We start from the raw sequence: 19,205 nt of genomic DNA on the forward strand, positions 1-19,205 counted from the left end.
TTAAAAGGGATTCCACAAACTTTCCTGACCGAAAGAACAATAATGAGCTTTCGCTAGCCAATCGTGGTGGAAGGGACGTGATTTCGCTTTCTCATTTCATCTATAATCTCGAGTATACATACGTAATATTGAATACATTCGCCAAAAAAAAAAAGAGAAAAAAAGAAATACTTTTAATTTGTTCCGGAATACTTATACAGCAAGGTGAAGAAGAAAAAAGAAAATAGTACGGACGACAAAAAATTCGATGAGAAAATGTAACGTTGCTTTTTTTTTTTCTTTTTTTTTATTCAATTTTTATAAATAAAAAAGGTAAGGACAGGCGAATCGCATGAATAAATAATATTAAATATATATAAACAATCTAATGAGGTGTGTCAATAGAAAAAATGTGAATTCCTATTTCCTATAGGCTCTGTATGGACCATGAGCTGAAGTATCCCAATGAGGTGGATGTTCAACTGGTGGATGTCCATAATGTACAACTTCGTAAGCAACCTTAGGCTTGGTTAACTTGAATATCATCATTGCACCGCTCAAAACCATTGATAGAAGACCGAGAGTAAGAGCTTTCCACGTTTTCATTGCGATCAGAGCTAATGCCAGGGGTACCAATGCGGTGGCCTTGAACTTGAGACCCAATAGGAAAGGAATCATCACTTTCTTCACGAAACCACGTCCTGAAAATGACATTATATTTAATGTTAACAATTCATTATCATTTTTTTCCGTTAATTTAGTTTTATTTCCCCAATCGTTGATGTTAACTGCGAAAAAATATTTGTCGTTACCTTGTCCATTTGAGGAATCACTGAGTGGTACGGTTAAACTCTTAGGTACATTTTCGACTAACGATCTTGGCACGATATTTGATCCAACTATTGCTTCAGGTAATTTAGCTTCGAGAGTATGACTGGACAAATAAGCGTCAACCTTTTCGAGCATCAATGATCGAAGTAATTCTTTCCTTGCTGGATCAACGATGTCATACTTCGTTGGGTAATATTCTTCAGGGTTTTCTTCGGTTATTTCTCGTGACTTGACTATCGACAGATCTTCCGTGATTGCAAGTTTTTCTTGTTTGGCAGCGTCGCTCAGATAAGACAAAACTTTTGGTTTTACGCATGACAACATTGATTTGCTATCAGCACACCTGTAAGAAAATATATAAGATCGTTAAAGTTATTGGTTAAATCTTTTGTTTTGTTTTCTTAATTCAAATGAACAACTTAATTCGATGATTTCGCGTTTTCTTTTGTTTCTTTTTATCTTATACTACTTACCTATAATAAATATTCGTAAGAACTTCAGCCGTGGTGGGAACATTTTGTGCTTGCCCTAACGCGATAAGTAGGGTTAAAGTATAAGCAAGTGAGATCACGATCCTCATGGTTGATACTAACGATTTGCGAGACTAAACACCGAATGCCACTTCGACACGAAGTCAACGCGGTTTTATAGCCGATGGTAGCATACGAACGAACGATGAATTTTGATCAGGGAACAACGAAGACAACGACAACGACTACGACGACGACGTGTTGCTTGCCGAAAGGAAAGAAGAAAGCTTCGTTATCTAGGGTGCCAATGTTTTCACGACTCGATTAATTCCTTCCCTCTGGAATAAATACTTTTCGTTTTATTTTCGTACCCACAGATCCACCTTTTCAATTTTACGTAAGGTTAAGCAAAACTCGACTTAGGATAACTGATGTATGAATTTGTTTCACAAGTATACGTTAATATAACATTTTTTATTTGTAAATTTAAATTACAATTAAATATTATCAACAATCGTCTATTTAATTTCGAGTATTTTTACTCTTAGATCATCCAATTTAATAATATGAAATTAATGTTAAAGTTTGTCAGGTGTTGTTTTATATCAGTTGATATAAAAACGATACGATTTTATTACCAGTGTTGTTTGACCAGGTTATTTTATTGCAGGTGCATTATGCTCCTGTTTGAAAGCTAATAAATCTACTTTTCTTTTTTAATTTATGATTATTTTTCATTTACGATTTCCTGCATTCCAAGATTGTAATATATTAAATTTATTTAAGTTCTCGGTCAAGAATTCGTTTACAACATCTTAACAATAATTAAAATTCTATCTTCGTCATTCATACTCGCATTCATACGATCCTATAGATCATTCATTATTATTTAGGCTAACTGTATGTTATTGCTACTTTCGATTATTCCATTTATTATTTATTACTAAACTCAATATCTTTATTTTTATCTGTAACATATACATATATGCATATATTTTGTAATAATTATAATATAAAAGTCATTAAAATCTGTTCACTATTAGTATAAAAAATATTTACCGAAATTTTTCAAAGGAATGGCAAAGTTGCACAATTTACAGCATTGCATTCTTTGACATTTTATGAACCTTTGCAGATCGATTTATAACTCGACAAAGTATTCTACACGTAGGAAAAAGAGTGTAATTTAATTTAATATAAAAATCAATAAAATCCGCTTGCTATAAGTATAAAAAATATTGACGCGAACTATTCAAAAAAACATTTCTTCGAAATCCACCGTTGAAATGAAACATTGTCCTGTATCAAATTACTTTTATTAAATGTTGTTTATATGTCCTTCCGAATGTTGCGTATGTGTATAAAGGTAATAATGCACCTAATACATAAAATTTAAGATTATAACGTTCTCATTTTTGCATTCTTTTAATTTTTATGCAATTTCTTAAATAAAACTGCACTATAAGGATGTAATTATTACAATATACATATATTTCGAAAATATAGAAATAAACAAATTCTCAAAATATATTTTGTTTAATCATTTAAGGATGAAACAGAAACAATAGAAAAAGCAAATATTTGATCAATGATTTATTGTACAAAATGAAACACAACAATGCGTATAATTATCATTTAGGATTTTCATGTGACGTAATAATTAACAATGTACAACAGATCGGACAAGTAAAACATGCAAATGTCGAGAGACTTATTGAATGATTGTTCAGAAACATTGGGTATGGCACCCTAGTACGTAAATGCTAATCAATTTTAATAATAATAACTTAAATTAGAGATAAATAATCAAAATTATTGAAAAAAAAAACAATTGAAAAGGAATAAATACTAAAAAAAAACGCAACATTAAATTAATAATATAATTTACTGCAAATCTTATATTATAAAAATCACATAATATTATGTACCTGTTAGCGATATCTTGTCAAGGCTAAATATTTATAAATTTATTTATTTATACACAAAACGAATTAGACGAATGAAATTATTTAATACTCGGCATTGACAATGATATTATTAAAAATAACGTGAGACATCGCTGCAATGACGGATCGAATCTAAATATCGTCAGATTCGATAGAAACTGGTGTTACGAAAAGAATATTATTTTTTTTCTTTTTTTTTTTACATGAATATTTTCACACTTAACATTAATCATGGCAATATTGTTAAAATATAAAACGTCGTGTATCGAAGAACGAGCAAACACTTCACTGGTTTAAACATGTCGTCTAACTTCATGGAAAGTTAGAATAACGTGCCACGCATATAAGTTTCTCACACAGACTATCTAATTACCGCTAGATAAGATGCACACACATCCCCATTTATTGTATCATAATAAACCACACGTGTATTAAAAAATTAAATAATATTTTATTCCGTATTTATGTGACAGGGATACGTTCGTACGCAATCGCCACGGTCTTGACCTATTCTAGCAGCGTTCAAATATTTATGAAACTTTTGACTTGAAGCACTCTCCAACGTGCCACGTTTCAATTCTTGCGGATCTCTGAAAAACAAAACGATGATTTTATGAAATAATTTTATTAATTACTTATGGTATATTTAAATCTAAATATATCCGAAGAATAATTATCGTTTGTAATCTCTTTTAACATGAGAGTTAATAAAAAAACAAAAAAAAAACATGAAATAAAAGCAATTAGCATTGACGAAAATAATCAATAAAAAAGAATGATAAATAAATAAAGAAAGAAAATATAAATGAAGAAGCGAACGGAACGTGATTATCCACCGATCTGAGATGACCCGATTATTGTTATTTCTATTACCGCCTTTCTCCTAACTATACTTATTAACAATTGATATCAAATCAAATGAAATATAATTTTATAAATGTATATACGTTTACCTGGATAATTCGTTCGAGACTAGATTACTGTGAGGTGAGTAAACGGTTGGATTTTTGTACATGCTACAAATGAGCCTCTCGCGGCAAGATTCATCTAAGAATCTTAACTGTGCAAAAATATCTTCCAAACGATTCATTATAGGTCCGTAATAATCATCGTCGTAGGTCTGCGTAACTGACGACGACGAGACGATTGAATTCTTCGAAGTGGCAACGGCCTTGTTTATCCTCGGTACAGTAGCAGCCTGTCTAACATTTGCTTGACTTAGAATCCCGTAAGTATTTTTCTTCACGTTCGTTATTGGTTGTTTTACTGGAACACCCGGTAGAACGTTAACAGACTTAACGGAAGTAGATATACCATTGGGTTCGACAACACGACGATTGTATTTGTCGTCGAGGTATCCCGAGTAGGCCAAATTATGTGCGTGAGCTGAGATCGAAAGAGGATATTTGTCTTTGTACGATGGTGAAACTACAACTGGTCTGACATTTGGTGCATATTGGGGAATACCATATGGATTATTGTAATTAGTTCCTGTTGGATATTCAGAAATTGGATTACTCATTGGTGCTGGTAAAACACCAGGAACATGTCTGTTTGTTGTATCCTCGTATAAATCATCGTACGGCTCGATACCCCACTCTTTCAATTCTTCCACGTCTTTGCGATATTGTATATGGGGATGGGTGTAATCATAGCCATTGAAATCATCTTCGTGGTGATGAGGGTGATCATAGTAAGCTGGTACCGGTACTGGAACGGGAACGTGGTGGTGATGATGGGCAATCTGTTAAGAATATAGATATTATAGTTTACTTAATAAAGTTATAAATAAAAATAATAATAATAATAATAATAATAATAATAATATAAGATTAGCATACCTGATGATGATGATGATGATATTTCGGTCCATGTGACGTATAGAAACTCGAGCATAATTTAAATATATGAGCAAACGGTGGTATTAGGAAGAGTAATAATTTTAAGAATAATTTCTTTGCAGCACCGACTCCGAATAGGAATGGTATTACGAACAAAAATTTCACTTTGATTAACTTGATGATCAATATCAATGCTATAAAACTAAATATCAATTTGTTCTGTATGAATTTTTCTGAAACGAAAAAATGTATGTCAATATTACTATTTCCATTTGACGTAATAATAACCTAGATTACATGTATATAATACTCATGTAATACTTTCTTACTTACTTATTTTCTTAAATATTCTTCCCTCGCTACTGACACCACTACCTTGGTTGAAATCTAATCTAATTAGTGCACCGGTATCGTCGATTTGCCGTGGACTTATCTTCATCGTTGTATCTTCGAACAAAATTTTGGGCAATTGAATCTCGTAATCTCTGGTAACCAAAAATCTCATAGCTTTTTGCCTAAGTGCATCGGTTATTTCTTCCAACGGTGATTTAGGTCGTTCATCCATCATTCTACCACGTCTTCTCGTACCATTCGCATCGTTTTCCTTGTCATCATCTTCGTCATCCTTCAACTCGCAATTTTTGTTCATCGATCCATCATCTATCAGATTCTCATCGATACTCCTCCGATCATTATTTTTTATCCCACACGTGCCATAATTTAAATTATTTTTCGTAAGTATTAAACCATCGAATATCGTGATATTATTTTGATCACTGAAAGTACCGTCCAAATAACTGTACGCGTTCTTTTGAATACACGAAAAGGTCACTTTCTTTTTACAATCCTTCAACAAACCGTGCCAAAGTTCGTTATCCGTCGTATTCGTTGTTGATATCAATTGATCGAAATGAAATGTCTTAGCGAAAGAATAAAGTTTATCGTAGTTCAATAATTCCGATCTAGTTGAATCGATTAACATGAAAATGCCAACGAACCAGATTACATTTCCCAACATTATTGATCTTCTAATATGCATTTTTCAAACCTATATTACCTACTTTCTAAGATAATATTCTATAGAAATTCAGTAATCTTTTTCTCTCTCTTTTAACACTTTTCATTCAAGCGATAAAACACACTGTTCACGTTACTTTGCCGTTTTTCTTAGTACAATAATCTTCTTTCTTTCTTTTTTTGTTTGGAATACTCAAGCAAGTAGGCACATCCGTGTTCGTGCCAATTTTCAAATTGAATGAAATAACGAAATGAAATTTAATCGAAATATATAAAATTACAGCATCGGGAATAGATTAAAATCGTATTATCGATTATCGATCGTGGCGTTAAGGTTTCATCATAATAGACGAGAATCGGCACACTCGTTGTCATTCTTATCACTTTCGAGACACATATATACTAATTTGGTTGGACTAATCGAGTAAACTCGACCTATTTGTTACTCTCTCTTTCCTTCCTTCTTTCTTTCTTCTCTGTTTCTCTCTCTCTCTCGCGTATTTTTGAATCTTATCAAAATCTTTCGATCTCTTGAGACGCGTTCCGTTCAATCTCCCGGTTAAAACTAACCACGAGCTACCACACCGTTCTTGGTTACAATTCACCTGGAGCGTCAAGTATGTCAAAGGCCCTCCTACTCCTTCTACGTACAGCTCCGTGGAAGGTCATTATCGTCTTTCCTCTCCCAACAGACAGTCTCACGTTCACCTGTATTTTCATGTTAGTTCATTTCAATCAAATCATCTTATTCTTATTATCATTCTTATCATTATTATTTAATCATAATATCTATTTATATTAATATCCCTATCACTTTTATAGCAAACACGTTACAATATTTTTATTTTCAATTTTTCATTATTTATATTATCGTTCTTTTTTTTTAATTTCTTTATTTTTATTTTTATTTTTAATTAATTATATTTAATTTTATTAGGTATATCTTTATTTTTAATTAATTAATATATTTATTTTATTTTTATATTTAATTTTATTAATTATATTTATAATAGCTTTTTTATAAATATAAACTATTATTAAGGACAAAGTCCTAATAAAAAGAAGAAGAAGAATTATATTTATTTTTTATTAATTTATATTTATTTTTGTTTTATTTATATTATTTGTATTACCAATGTCAATGATTCCGTATTACTGTTCATTATATTCAACGTGTTTATCGTTTATTTTTACTACCACGATTAACTTATCACGTTTCCTCTTGTATTTTTATAAACGATTTTTCTATAACGAATCTTTTTATTCTCGTTTTAATCTATAACTTCTTATCGTGAATTTTATTAATTTTTTTATCGGTTCATCGTATATTTTTATTGTTTCGTATAACGTGTGCATTAATTACAAACGATTTTTTCCAAGCCTTTCTTCCACGCTTACTGGACCCGCGTGTTGCATCAGACCGTTGTATGATACAGTTTTAAACACTTATAAGGGCATAGACCGGTTACCATCTTTCAACGAACTATAGTACGCTTGTCATCTTCTATACTCTTCATTAAATGCTTATTTGTTTTTAAAGAATCATCATATCATTTATAATAAAATAATTAGATAAATTGATATAAGCCTTAATTCTCTCAACGATAATAATTAAATAATAAAATATAATAAAAAATTCTTTATAAATAGATATTAATTTTATTTTTTTATTCGATATGAAAAAATCAAAAGAATTTTCTATTTAATTGGATTTCTCTTCTATTTGTTTCTTTTTTTTGTGGTGGAGGGGGAGGGGGGAATTTCTTATTTTGTATTCCACGACATTTTTAATGACAATCGTTAACACATTTTTATACTGAACCAAAATATTGAAGTATAATTATCATAACTGATTTATATTATTCTTTGAAATGTTGTCACCGTTTACACGATTAAATTTGTTTACATTCAATTTACAGTTATATCACACGAATAGGAATACACACACGCTCGCATCTCTCTTAACGTAAATTGATGGCTTCCGGAGGTCGGAAGCTTTTCACTAATATAATCGCGGTGAAGGTGTTCTCATTCATCGGATGAATGACTACGGTACGCTAGACGTTTAAATTTGCTACGTTCTCACACAACCTAACATAGTTGAATTTTAATCAAATCAGATCAAGTTGCTAAAACAGGTATTCGTTTATAAAGTGAATTTACTATTAAAATCGTCGCGCTTATCCGATACACCACTTTCAATTTTAATTCTAAAACTGTTATACAACGGTCAATTTTGTTTTCACGATTAGAATGATATTTTTTGTTTTTTTTTTTTTTTTCATTCAACCGTAATCAACGATAACAGTTGATCGATATTATTATCTCGTTGTCTTTTTTGTTTATTGAATAATTATCATTCAAAACGATAACTTTCTAACATCGTTGACATCGTATTTTAACGATATCATACGAAAATAAACACTTAGTTACTAACAATTGAGAAAAATTCAGTATAAATATGACCATTATTACCATATTGGTCGAGCTCGCAGGAATTTTCCAAAAACTTTTGAACAGAGTTTTTAACGTGTGATCGAAGATGCAATGGTGGGCCAACCAACCAACCAACCAACCAACCAACCGGTCGAGTGTTCATTCTGTCCGGATGAATTCCATTGACCTACTTATCAGTTAAGTTGTTAGGTATGTAGGTAACCTCGGCCCCGTGTTTACTTCCTCGTTCGTTTCGGTTAAACGTTGGAATATTAACCAAAAATAAATATATATATGTATATGATCACTTAGACTTTCCATCTTCGTTTAAGAAGTAAATTCTTTGGGAAACTTGTTTGCCGAAAAAAAAAAAGAAAAACGTCTATTCTATAGAAGAAACCTAACCTTATTCTTATCTTCCTAAAGATATTTTTTTTATTCTCGTTACCCATGGAAGAGTAAGAAGTACATTACGTTCAAACGTAGCCTGAATACCATATTTGCGAGAAAACTTAGCAAAAGGTGAGATGGCTTTTATGAAAGAACGACTAAATACTTTTTCTTCAGTTTGTTTCCCATAAATTAATATTTAAGTGTGTAAAGTGGTATACTTTATTTTAAATGTCGTTAACTTATTATCTTTTGTTTCTTGTTGTTCTTTAACCTCGTTATTAACAACTGGAAGTATAAATCGTTACATTTTTTTTTCTTTCTATTTTTGTTCAATAAAATTGATTTATAATTTTGTAATTACACGATTCAATGTTCCCCCAACCCCGACAATGCAACCAAGGTGGTTAATCGAAAGTAAGTAAGTAACAATCGTGACATGTCATAGTGTACGTTTGAAAGTAAATTTGATCATTTTTATCAATGTTTTTTCAAATATGATATTTAACATGAGAAACACGTTGACCGTGCTTTAAAATGGACCAAGTAACTGGAACGTATTTGGTATTAATGATATGGTGAAAGGAAAAATGTTTCATTTCGGAATAAATTAATCAATCATAAAATGAAGAATTGGGACGTGTAACGTTTTTCTTTTTTTTTTTTGTAATACTGATAAACATTTTTTTTAATAAAGAAAGAACAAACGTGTGTGTGTGTATATACACACGTATAAATTCTTCTTCTTCTTCTCCTTTTTTATTTTTTTTTTATCAAAAGTGTGGTGAAATCCATCTTCATCGATAAACCGGTTAATCTTACCGTGAATATTATATGTTAATTTTATTTTATTTTTTGTTCTTCGATGATCAATCGCCTATAATTCCAACGTACTATAAATGTAAACAGAGATGAATATTCTCACGCTGTCTAAAAATTGATTGTTCCAATATAAAAAGAGAAAAATGTCTCTTTAATAATTAATATTAATCGAAGTCATGTTATTATTTCAATTAGATTAAGTAAGTCGCATAATAGAAGATTTATCCAGTTATATGCAATGAATATTTTCCCTTCTCAAATGCATTCCAACGTAAAGGAGGAAAGTGAAACACCTATTCTAAAACGCAAACTCTACTTATTTCTGGAACATAGATCAGTGTTTTACCTTTTTGTTACAAGACAGGAAAAACTTTCACCGATTTTCCTTGACCAATCCCGCATTGGTAACCGATCATGATTCCTCTTTCGATCCTTTCCCGATCGCGATCCAATCGTTTGGTTGTCTAACGGTGATCCGAACACTATAAACTTGCAATGAAGAAGGAGAACATAGACGAAAAAGTAATATGCGTGGCCATGTACGCACACTGATAAGTAGACTCTCTCGTACCTAGATCTTTCACGCTTTGCTCGTTCGATAAATTGGCATGCCCGTTACTCTTTTCAAATTCAATCGCGTTGTGGACTCCGAAAACTCAACGTGTTTTGAATTTTAAAAACCTAACATCTGCCACGCGACTATGCATGTAGGTCGTCTATTTATCGTTAGTAAAAGAAAACCCAATGGAATACGATTTATATTAATTATTTCTTTTTCGAGATCGTCAGAATCAAATTTAAACAAATATTTTCATAAATATTTGAAAGAAGAACTAATTAAAAGAATTTTTTTTTCTTTTTTTTTCATTCCAATTCGTTATTATTAAATAATAAATAAATATAATATAATATGAAAAAACACACTTTTTTTTCCTTTCACTATGACATGTCACAAACATAATTTTTGTTCTTTAATAAATTTTATTTAATCAGAATTTTTTTTCTCTTCAATTAAATATTATATTATAATAATGCCATATTAGAATTGACTTAAATTCTTTCCTTGACTATTTGATCGACTAAGTAGTAACAGTAGTACATTGCAAGCATTGAAATCTCCCAATCGGTATTCGTCATGAATTCATGAAGGTTATGGCACAATGCCAAGGTTCCTGGTGAAAGGATTTCAATAATTCTATTTAATGAGACAAATAAATGAACAAATATAGTGAAAAATATTTGATATAAAGATTTTTTATTAAAAATAACATTTATAGAAAATAATTACAAGAATATTTTAAACGTATACATTTATCATCATTTTTTGTAGATTGCAACCTAACCAGCAATGAATTAAATAAAAATGGTGCCTAGAAAGTTCAAGCGTCGTGCAACAGAGAGCGCTTTTACTTGACGCTCTATCACTTTTCACAAGCTTATCATAATAATTAAAACAATCTATGGCATTATTCTCAACTAACAATTAAACAAATACATATAAGTGTATATTTTATAATTAATTTTATTCTTTAGTATTCTAATTCTGTATTCATTAAAATTACAAATCCCGTACACTAAGTTGGACCATATCCTGTGTTTAATAAATTTATGTTTGTTCCTTCGGATTGATCATCGTTTAATTTCTTATTCGACGTATTAATCGTTTTCGCATTTTCCAAAGATTGCCACTGGTTAGTATAAACAGGTCGCAATACATTGAGATCGTTAGATGAATCAGCTTGTTCGACTTTTCTATTGATTGAAGTAGAATTCAATGATAATTTATTATTATTATTATTATTATTATTAACATTTACGGATTTATTAATATTTAAAAAATTTGGTAATGTAGTGTAATTGTATGGATTTAAATAAGGTCGAATCGTGGTAAGATTATCATTCGAATCTTGAAAATCTTCGTAATCTAAGCTCTCTTTATGGTCGATTGATTCACCGATCATCAGTGAAGGCTTAGAAGAATGTTTTTTTGATTTTATATTATTACGACTCGCTTGAAGTTGCGGTAATATGATAGAAGAACTAAAACTGCGACCCCAACCACCTCCGTAACCGCCACCACCACCACTTGGTACACCATAGACGGGTGCTGGTAAACTATAACTATCACCTCCTCCCCCATAACCGCATCCCCCTCCTCCGCCATTACCACCACAACCACCATTTCCTCCTCCTCCGTAGCCTCCACCGTTTCCTCCACCATAACCGCCACCGCCACCATTTCCTCCATAACCACCACCGTAACCTCCACCCCCACCATTTCCACCGTATCCTCCACCGCCACCATTTCCACCGTATCCTCCACCGCCACCATTTCCACCATAACCTCCACCGCCACCATTACCACCATAACCTCCACCGCCACCATTACCTCCGCTTGGTATTTTTGTCAGTAAAATTATTTCCTTGACACCTGTAAAAATGATTTTTATTTAATCAAAATTATGCTTTTCATTTGTGTAAAACGTTTGAATATTAATTTAATTTGAAATAATTTATTACTTCCACCTCCTCCACCACCGCCACCACCACCTTTTCCTCCGTCATCTCCACCACTTTTCCATGGACCACCTCCACCTCCACCTTTCAAAAATTTCATCATTAACATCACGGTTGAAATCATCAGTGACATTGCTCCCATTATCATTCCTTTCATCGCCATCATTCCTATCACACCTGTATAAAACATTTAAACAATGATTTATTAAGTAACAATTTATTCAACTTACTAACAAATGCTTATTTCTATTTAAAAGTAGAAATACTCGATTTTTCACATTACCGATAATCTTCATTTTAGCAAGCATAAGCATAGCCATCATCATCATCTTGCATCTTCCTCCACCACCACCACCCTTGAGACCTCCTCCTCCACCTTTTCCACCTCCTCCTCCTCCTCCTCCACCTTTTATTCCTCTTCCTGAAACGATTTCAAAAATATTATCTTTCATCTCGACCAAAAAATACAAAATTATTCTCAACACTAGATTTACGGACTGACAATGAGCCAATTTGACTCATTAAAAATTTAACTTAAATATTATTTTTTAAAAATATATCTTGATTTTTTTTAAATACCGTAATGAAATATTTAATACGTGAATATTAATTCCTCCCCTCTACCCACTTCTTCATTCAAACAATGTTTGAAAATCATTAAAAAATAATGAACGAAACATCCGTAAATCTAGTGTTAATAGATCAGACGAATTATTAGACGAATTATTTTTAGAAGAACCTTCGATAATTGGTCCACTCGATGTTTCATCGAACATCAAATCGATCTGACTCCTCTCACGTTTTCCATTCCATCTTGGCAAAGTTATGCGTAACACGAAAGTGTCGAAAAAATCATCGATGCTACGTCGAATTTCGTCGTTGTCAACGTCGTTGTTGTTGATCGATCTACGATCGTCCCGCGGTTTTCTAATTTTAACCAATTTAACATTCTGTCCAATCAATGTGATCTCATTCAAATCACCTATACTATCGAATAATTTGGCAAAACGTTTCTTGATGCAATTCAATGAAAGATCGAGAACGCATTGGCCTAAATCCTTGGTCGGAAAATCCGGAAAATTATCAACTTTGTGTTTTAATTTATCCGTAGAATTCGTCAAAGGATTCGTTATTATTTTAACGTCCAATCGTAAACCCGCTCTTCGATAATTAAAAATCGATCTTTCGATCGGACGAATATCGTTGTAAGATTCGATTTGATTATTTTTAACGCGATTAATTTTCTCATCGTTCAACCCGTTAACGCGAATAACGTTTGCGATGAAAATACATAGAACGAACATTCGTTCGTTTTTATTCCAATTTCTCGATGTTAACATCGATCCGATAATGAACACTTTGTTTACGTGACGATAACGATTACTGTGACGATGAAAAAGTCGTCACTCACTACTGACACTTCAGTCGTACCTCGACTGACTGCTTTTGAATATTTCGAAAACGTTGATCTCTTATATACAACGATATTTATGTCACCCGTTGATATTTTTTCAACAGTCTGTCACGATTGTCATTTACCTTATTCGCGACAATAGCGTAATGATAAGTTTCCTGACCTTAAGATCGACGGATCCTTGAAGAGATCATTCGCTTGGTTTATCCGATACGCGTTTTAATACTTCTAACAAAAATCTGACCTCGTTTTATCAACGCTAATTGTTATTTAACAATGTTTTTCTATACCTCTTTTTTCTTTTTTGTTAATTTTTAATTTTTATATTTCAATTAGAAAGATTTCCGATTAACGTGTCAAATTTTATTCTAAAGTAAAGATTCATTTTTAAAATCTTTATTCAATCAAATATTTTTAATTTAATCCAACACACGCTACGAATAAACAAAAGTGTTATAAATATTTAGGGTTAATGAAAAATGATTTATTTATACGATACAAAATTATTCTTTCTTTTGTAATTTTATTAAATAATTATTACACATGTTATATATTATAAAAATTTTGTTTTTTTATTATTACGTTAATAAGATACGTGTAATATTCTTTTATGGGAAGAGAAAACACCTAAGAGATGTTGACCACGCGTTCACGCTTGCATATCAAATTGCTCTACCTCGATGTCGAAGGAAAAAATATGTTGTTCGCATTCGAGATATTATTTAAAAAACTAAAACTACACGGAACACATCCCGGTCCAGGATATAAAAGTTCGTCTACTTCCTTTTCGTTTTTTTTTCATATATCACTTATAATATTATAATTAATTTAAATATTAGATATAGTAGGTCACAACCGCAAAAGTTATTAGATACACATCTTACATTCGATACTTTCATTCACATCAATGCCAATGAGGTTGTTGAAAATGATTACAAATAATGCGGCATGAATGAATCAACAAATTTCGAATGACTCGTTGGAAATTTTTAAATGGAATAAACAGGTAAAATAATAATAACAATAATAATAAAAACCATTGGACGTTATCACAAATACATTTTATTTAAGAAATTACCAATGAAATAAATAAATATACATATATATATTTATAACAATTAGAGATGTATTCATAATAATTAATAACAGTCACATAAATTCATTGCCGCTCCGATGGAGGAGCATTGTTCTCAATAAATATCTAAATAATTTAAAAAAGAAAAAAAAATAAATTCGAACTATACGATAACAGTGATGCGACTTAGAGTAAAGAAAAATGATACGTGCCGATAACGAGGGGTGATTAGTTGAAAATTTATGAGCGAATGGTTAGAAAGCGAGGTCGGAGAAAGGAATAAAGAAGAAGAAGAAGAAGAAGAAAGGAGAGAAAATGATGCAAAGGATATCGACGAGGTATGACTATCTGTGATAAAGAAGAACGGTTTAGTTTTAACGTGAATAAGAAAAGAATAAAGAAAAGAAAAGAAGAGAATAGAAAATGATAGAAGAAAAAGAAGAAAAAAAAAGGTTTGTTGAATGATCTCGTGCAATGGCGAGTCCAGGTACTCGGTAATGAAAATAAAATGAAATTAATTTGGTCTGATAGCTCGACGATCACGCGCATTCCCATATTTTCGTACAGCTTCCTGAATAGTATCTTGTACCAAATCGAGAGATCTTCCGTATCCCGAATGTCCGTAACCGTGTCCGTGATGTTCCTCGGAACTATGAGTATGCGAGCTCGAGTAAACCGGCTTGCTAACAATCTCATAAGTGGTCTTCTTTTCGCCACCGCTTGCGAGTGATTTCAATCCAACGATCGCAGATAACATGAGTGCCATCAAACCAGTCATCAGAGCTTTACCGGCGAGAAGTGCCAACGCGCCAAAACCAACAGCCCCGAGAGTACCTTTCATCATCATCAGACCTGCCATCAAACCATTGTTTCCTCCTTTGCCCTTTTTACGTCCTAAAAAAACAAACAAATAAATAACCAACAAATTAGATTCCAAACGATTAATCATTTTTCTAAACTATTATAATAGACGGTATATATGAACCTGTTTCGGCATTTTGATTTCCATTCAAACCCAATTGAGCCAATGCATCCTCGTTGAAACTTCTGGCAGCCTCGAACGTCTTAGGATCGAACAATTTGATCGATATCGAATGAGAATTCAAATAACTACCGATTTTGTGTAGGAGATATGCGTCCAATCTCTTTTCCACGTCGTTAGGAAAATCTCTGGCAAGGGTGGCAACGATTTCGGTTGCCGGTAAATCATCCGTTACATTTTCCTTGACCACCGACAATCCAGGAAGTAATCCTAATTCATCCTGTTCCCACAATCTATCCAAAAATGATACCACGTCCAATTTTAGACACGTGGTACTGTATGATTTTCCACAATCCTTGCTCAAGCTCGACGACAAAGTTTCGGGAGATTCCTCTACCATTTGTCTCGAACTACGTCTTTCGATTTCCCCTCTAACGCATCCTAACAATAATAGTATCACCAAGATCCGATGATAACTGATCGAACTTTCGTAAGCTATCTTGGCAAATCCCTTCATATTGAAACTATTTGATATGCTACTGATTTCACTATTTATTTATTACTTTATCTTCTTCTTTTCTTTTTTTTGTTAAAATATTTCTATTCAAAATTTCAAAGAAAGATTGATTAATTTTCGTGAAATTTTGTTTACAAATAACAACGAAATTTGCCCTGTCCCTTCTTCCTCGATCGAATGTGTTGATCTTGAATGTTAAATGAAGAAAAGGACCTCTCGAAGCTGACGGACGAGGCGCGTATACTGCACTGGTTATTGCATCGGATAGTTGCAGTTTATATAGAGCGACTTACCACCGTGTAGTCCTTTTTCCTTTTTGCCTTTCGGCCGTTTCCATACATTCTCTTAACTCTAGAGTAGCATCAACCAACGTTAACTCTCTTCTTCTTCTACTTCTACTTCAACTTCATGGTCATCAGAGGAGGTGGAGGAGGTGGAGGAGGAAGAGGAGGAACGCATTTTTCCTCTCTTTCTTTCATCTATTTCCTAGTGTGGCTACTGTCGGCTATCGCCCGGTGAGAGGAAGCGTCAAATAGAGCGGAGAATTCGAATCTCTCAGTCGAATTTACGGGCAGCAAAGGAAAAAAAGAAAGAAAAAAAACACGGAGATCGCAAAACTATGACTAAACCCATAGTGAACGTTTCGATGAGAGCGAAGATCGATCTATAGATCGATTCGTTTAGTTTCCTTTAGTTTAGTTTAGTTTCGTTTTAGGTCGGAATCATTGGAAAATAATCTTTCGATATCCCCAATATCGATTTATTTCGATCATTTGCTTTTATCTGACCCCTATCGTCGAACACGCTATCATCAAATTCCCGTTAAATTTCATTTTCTTCTTATTTTCTAATTCGTTCAATTTAATTAACCAATTTCGGGACACACTGGATAAAATACGAAAGTGCATGGTAGGAACCCCACCCCCTTTCCCCAACCATATCCTAATATAAATCGAAACAAACACAAAATTCATTTCAGTTGTTAACTTTCAATCGAGAAACATATTCCAATCATCTAACAGATCCTGTTTTATTTCCTTCGCATGGATGATTTTCTCTCTGCTGCATGATGTTTATAAAATCCTAGAAAACTTTCTCGTAGATGCCAACAACGGATTATCAACGGATTGAATGTTTTCTCAACGGAATCAGAAGAGGAGGCAGAGGTCTTTCATATTTCCAATCTTCCCCCTCCTCCACCCCACCCTCCCAAGTCGGTAGAGAACGGATTTTCTTAAACGCATCTTTCACGTGTCATGTTTTTGATTAACTTTCCATTAGATTAATACAATTAATTATGTTTTTCTTTTTTTTTTTTTTAATTGTAATTTGACATTTTAATTTCGTTCGATTTTTTACGATAAAGCTCAAATGACTTATATTACTTTCAATCTCGACGAAACGAGATCAAAAGGACGAACTATTGCAAATCGATGATAAAGAAAAAAAGGGGGAGAAATTGGAAAAGAAATGAATAGATTGTGAAAAAAATTTTTAACGATTTGTCGGTTAATGAATTTTGATGAAGAAAAAAAAAGGAACAAAGTAGACGCGTTAAATCGAGCTTAGAGAAAAATGAAATCTACTTTAAAATAGGTTGTGCCCGATCTCTAGATTTTCGTGCTCCCCATACTCGAACAGTAACAACCAACAGCAACAGCAACAACAGCCAGTTCAAACGGATATATCGGTCTACGAGAAAGTACGGCAGTTGATTTTCACGAGGATTATGGGTGGCTCCTTTATCCTTTTTCCTATCGAGTTTGCTATAGCACACGTATTCTCATTCATACATTCTAACACGTATCGGACTTGGACTGTTCAGTTCAGTTCAGTTGTACGCATCGTAGATTCTCATCATGCCGGATAACATAACAGAATGTGTGTAGTATGCCTAGATTTGAAATATAATCGTTCAAAGTATTTTATTCCATGCATGAATATATATATGTTATGTATTTCGTTGAAAAGTCCCTTTCCTTTTGTCTCTCAGTAGCCCACCTTCACGCTAATGATTGTCGGATCTCGAACGGATGGAGAGCGGTTCGTTCTTCTTTCTAGTCGCTGCTTCGGTGACTCTTAACTATTCGCCTCTATCATTTAGGTTATTAGCAGAATTTCATCATGTTAGATCTAATTTAATGGCCTAATAATTCATCAAATGGTTTTTGGATTTTTTGTTTTCAATATTGTATCCTTCGGAAAATCGATTGTAATATTCGATCCGTAAATCGTTTTTCCCACACACATACACACACAATCGGTACGATTATTTCAATTTATTTTTGGTCGTAATTTGAATCGAAGAAATTTCTTACCGTGCTCACAAAATTAATCGTCATTCTGCTAATAATTTATTCGCGATTCGTTCGATTATTCGTACCACTTTTATTCGAATTTAATAACAACGTCGTTAACTTTGATACGAAAAATGAAAAATAGACGTAATATTTGTAAGAATTATATATCGTTTTACAAATTAAATCATTTTAATGGAAAATAAAGAATCTTCTATGATTATTGACGTGATAACCTTCACGTTGGCATAATTAAGAACACGAATCAGACTTACGTGAGATTAGTCGTTTTTTTCTTTTACAAATTACTGCCATTATACGCAGTAGTATGCGTGCATTGTAATTGGGCCGTACATGCATGTGCACAGACGCGTTAGAAATATTTTTCTCAAGATATTTCTCATATTTTATTTTTCCAACGTTAATCACAAAAAACTAAGGACATAAATAAATATTAAATATTCGCGACGCTCTGAATAATGATTATCATCGAAAGTATAGTAAGCGTTATTCTCCAATCTCAACCGATCGAGCATGTGGTTATCCTATTTTCCATTCAAATTGGACACGCTAAAGAGTTAATGAAAGTTAGCCGCTTTTGCCCACGATAAATCTCTTTTTATTTTTCCCGCATGATTGATCAACAAAAAGTGTCGTATCTGGGGCCCTAG

The 19,205-nt window shown here is 32.6% G+C and overlaps 4 protein-coding genes across 4 annotated transcripts; all 4 read right to left on the bottom strand.

Annotated features, from left to right (window-relative positions):
• Positions 1-399: 399 nt before the first annotated feature.
• On the bottom strand, positions 400-1,390 carry LOC122520829. Its single transcript, XM_043641115.1, has 3 exons — positions 1,284-1,390; positions 792-1,153; positions 400-680 (listed from the first exon to the last, which is right to left on the bottom strand). The coding sequence occupies exons 1-3, from the start codon at positions 1,388-1,390 to the stop codon at positions 400-402; spliced, it is 750 nt and encodes a 249-aa protein (XP_043497050.1).
• Positions 1,391-3,677: 2,287 nt separating this feature from the next.
• Positions 3,678-6,085, bottom strand: LOC122520830. Its single transcript, XM_043641116.1, has 4 exons — positions 5,401-6,085; positions 5,068-5,300; positions 4,180-4,970; positions 3,678-3,816 (listed from the first exon to the last, which is right to left on the bottom strand). Exons 1-4 carry the CDS (start codon positions 6,083-6,085, stop codon positions 3,678-3,680), a joined length of 1,848 nt encoding a protein of 615 aa, XP_043497051.1.
• Positions 6,086-11,306: 5,221 nt separating this feature from the next.
• LOC122520831 (glycine-rich protein 5-like) lies at positions 11,307-12,578 on the bottom strand. Its single transcript, XM_043641119.1, has 4 exons — positions 12,533-12,578; positions 12,283-12,426; positions 11,745-12,163; positions 11,307-11,420 (listed from the first exon to the last, which is right to left on the bottom strand). The coding sequence occupies exons 1-4, from the start codon at positions 12,576-12,578 to the stop codon at positions 11,307-11,309; spliced, it is 723 nt and encodes a 240-aa protein (XP_043497054.1).
• A 2,674-nt stretch (positions 12,579-15,252) lies between these two features.
• LOC122520832 lies at positions 15,253-16,237 on the bottom strand. The gene is made up of 2 exons (XM_043641120.1): positions 15,724-16,237; positions 15,253-15,632 (listed from the first exon to the last, which is right to left on the bottom strand). The coding sequence occupies exons 1-2, from the start codon at positions 16,235-16,237 to the stop codon at positions 15,253-15,255; spliced, it is 894 nt and encodes a 297-aa protein (XP_043497055.1).
• Positions 16,238-19,205: the final 2,968 nt, after the last annotated feature.

The sequence above is a fragment of the Polistes fuscatus genome, unplaced genomic scaffold (genome assembly GCF_010416935.1).
Source record: "Polistes fuscatus isolate 324 unplaced genomic scaffold, CU_Pfus_HIC Scaffold4, whole genome shotgun sequence".
NCBI classification, from domain to species: domain Eukaryota; kingdom Metazoa; phylum Arthropoda; class Insecta; order Hymenoptera; family Vespidae; genus Polistes; species Polistes fuscatus.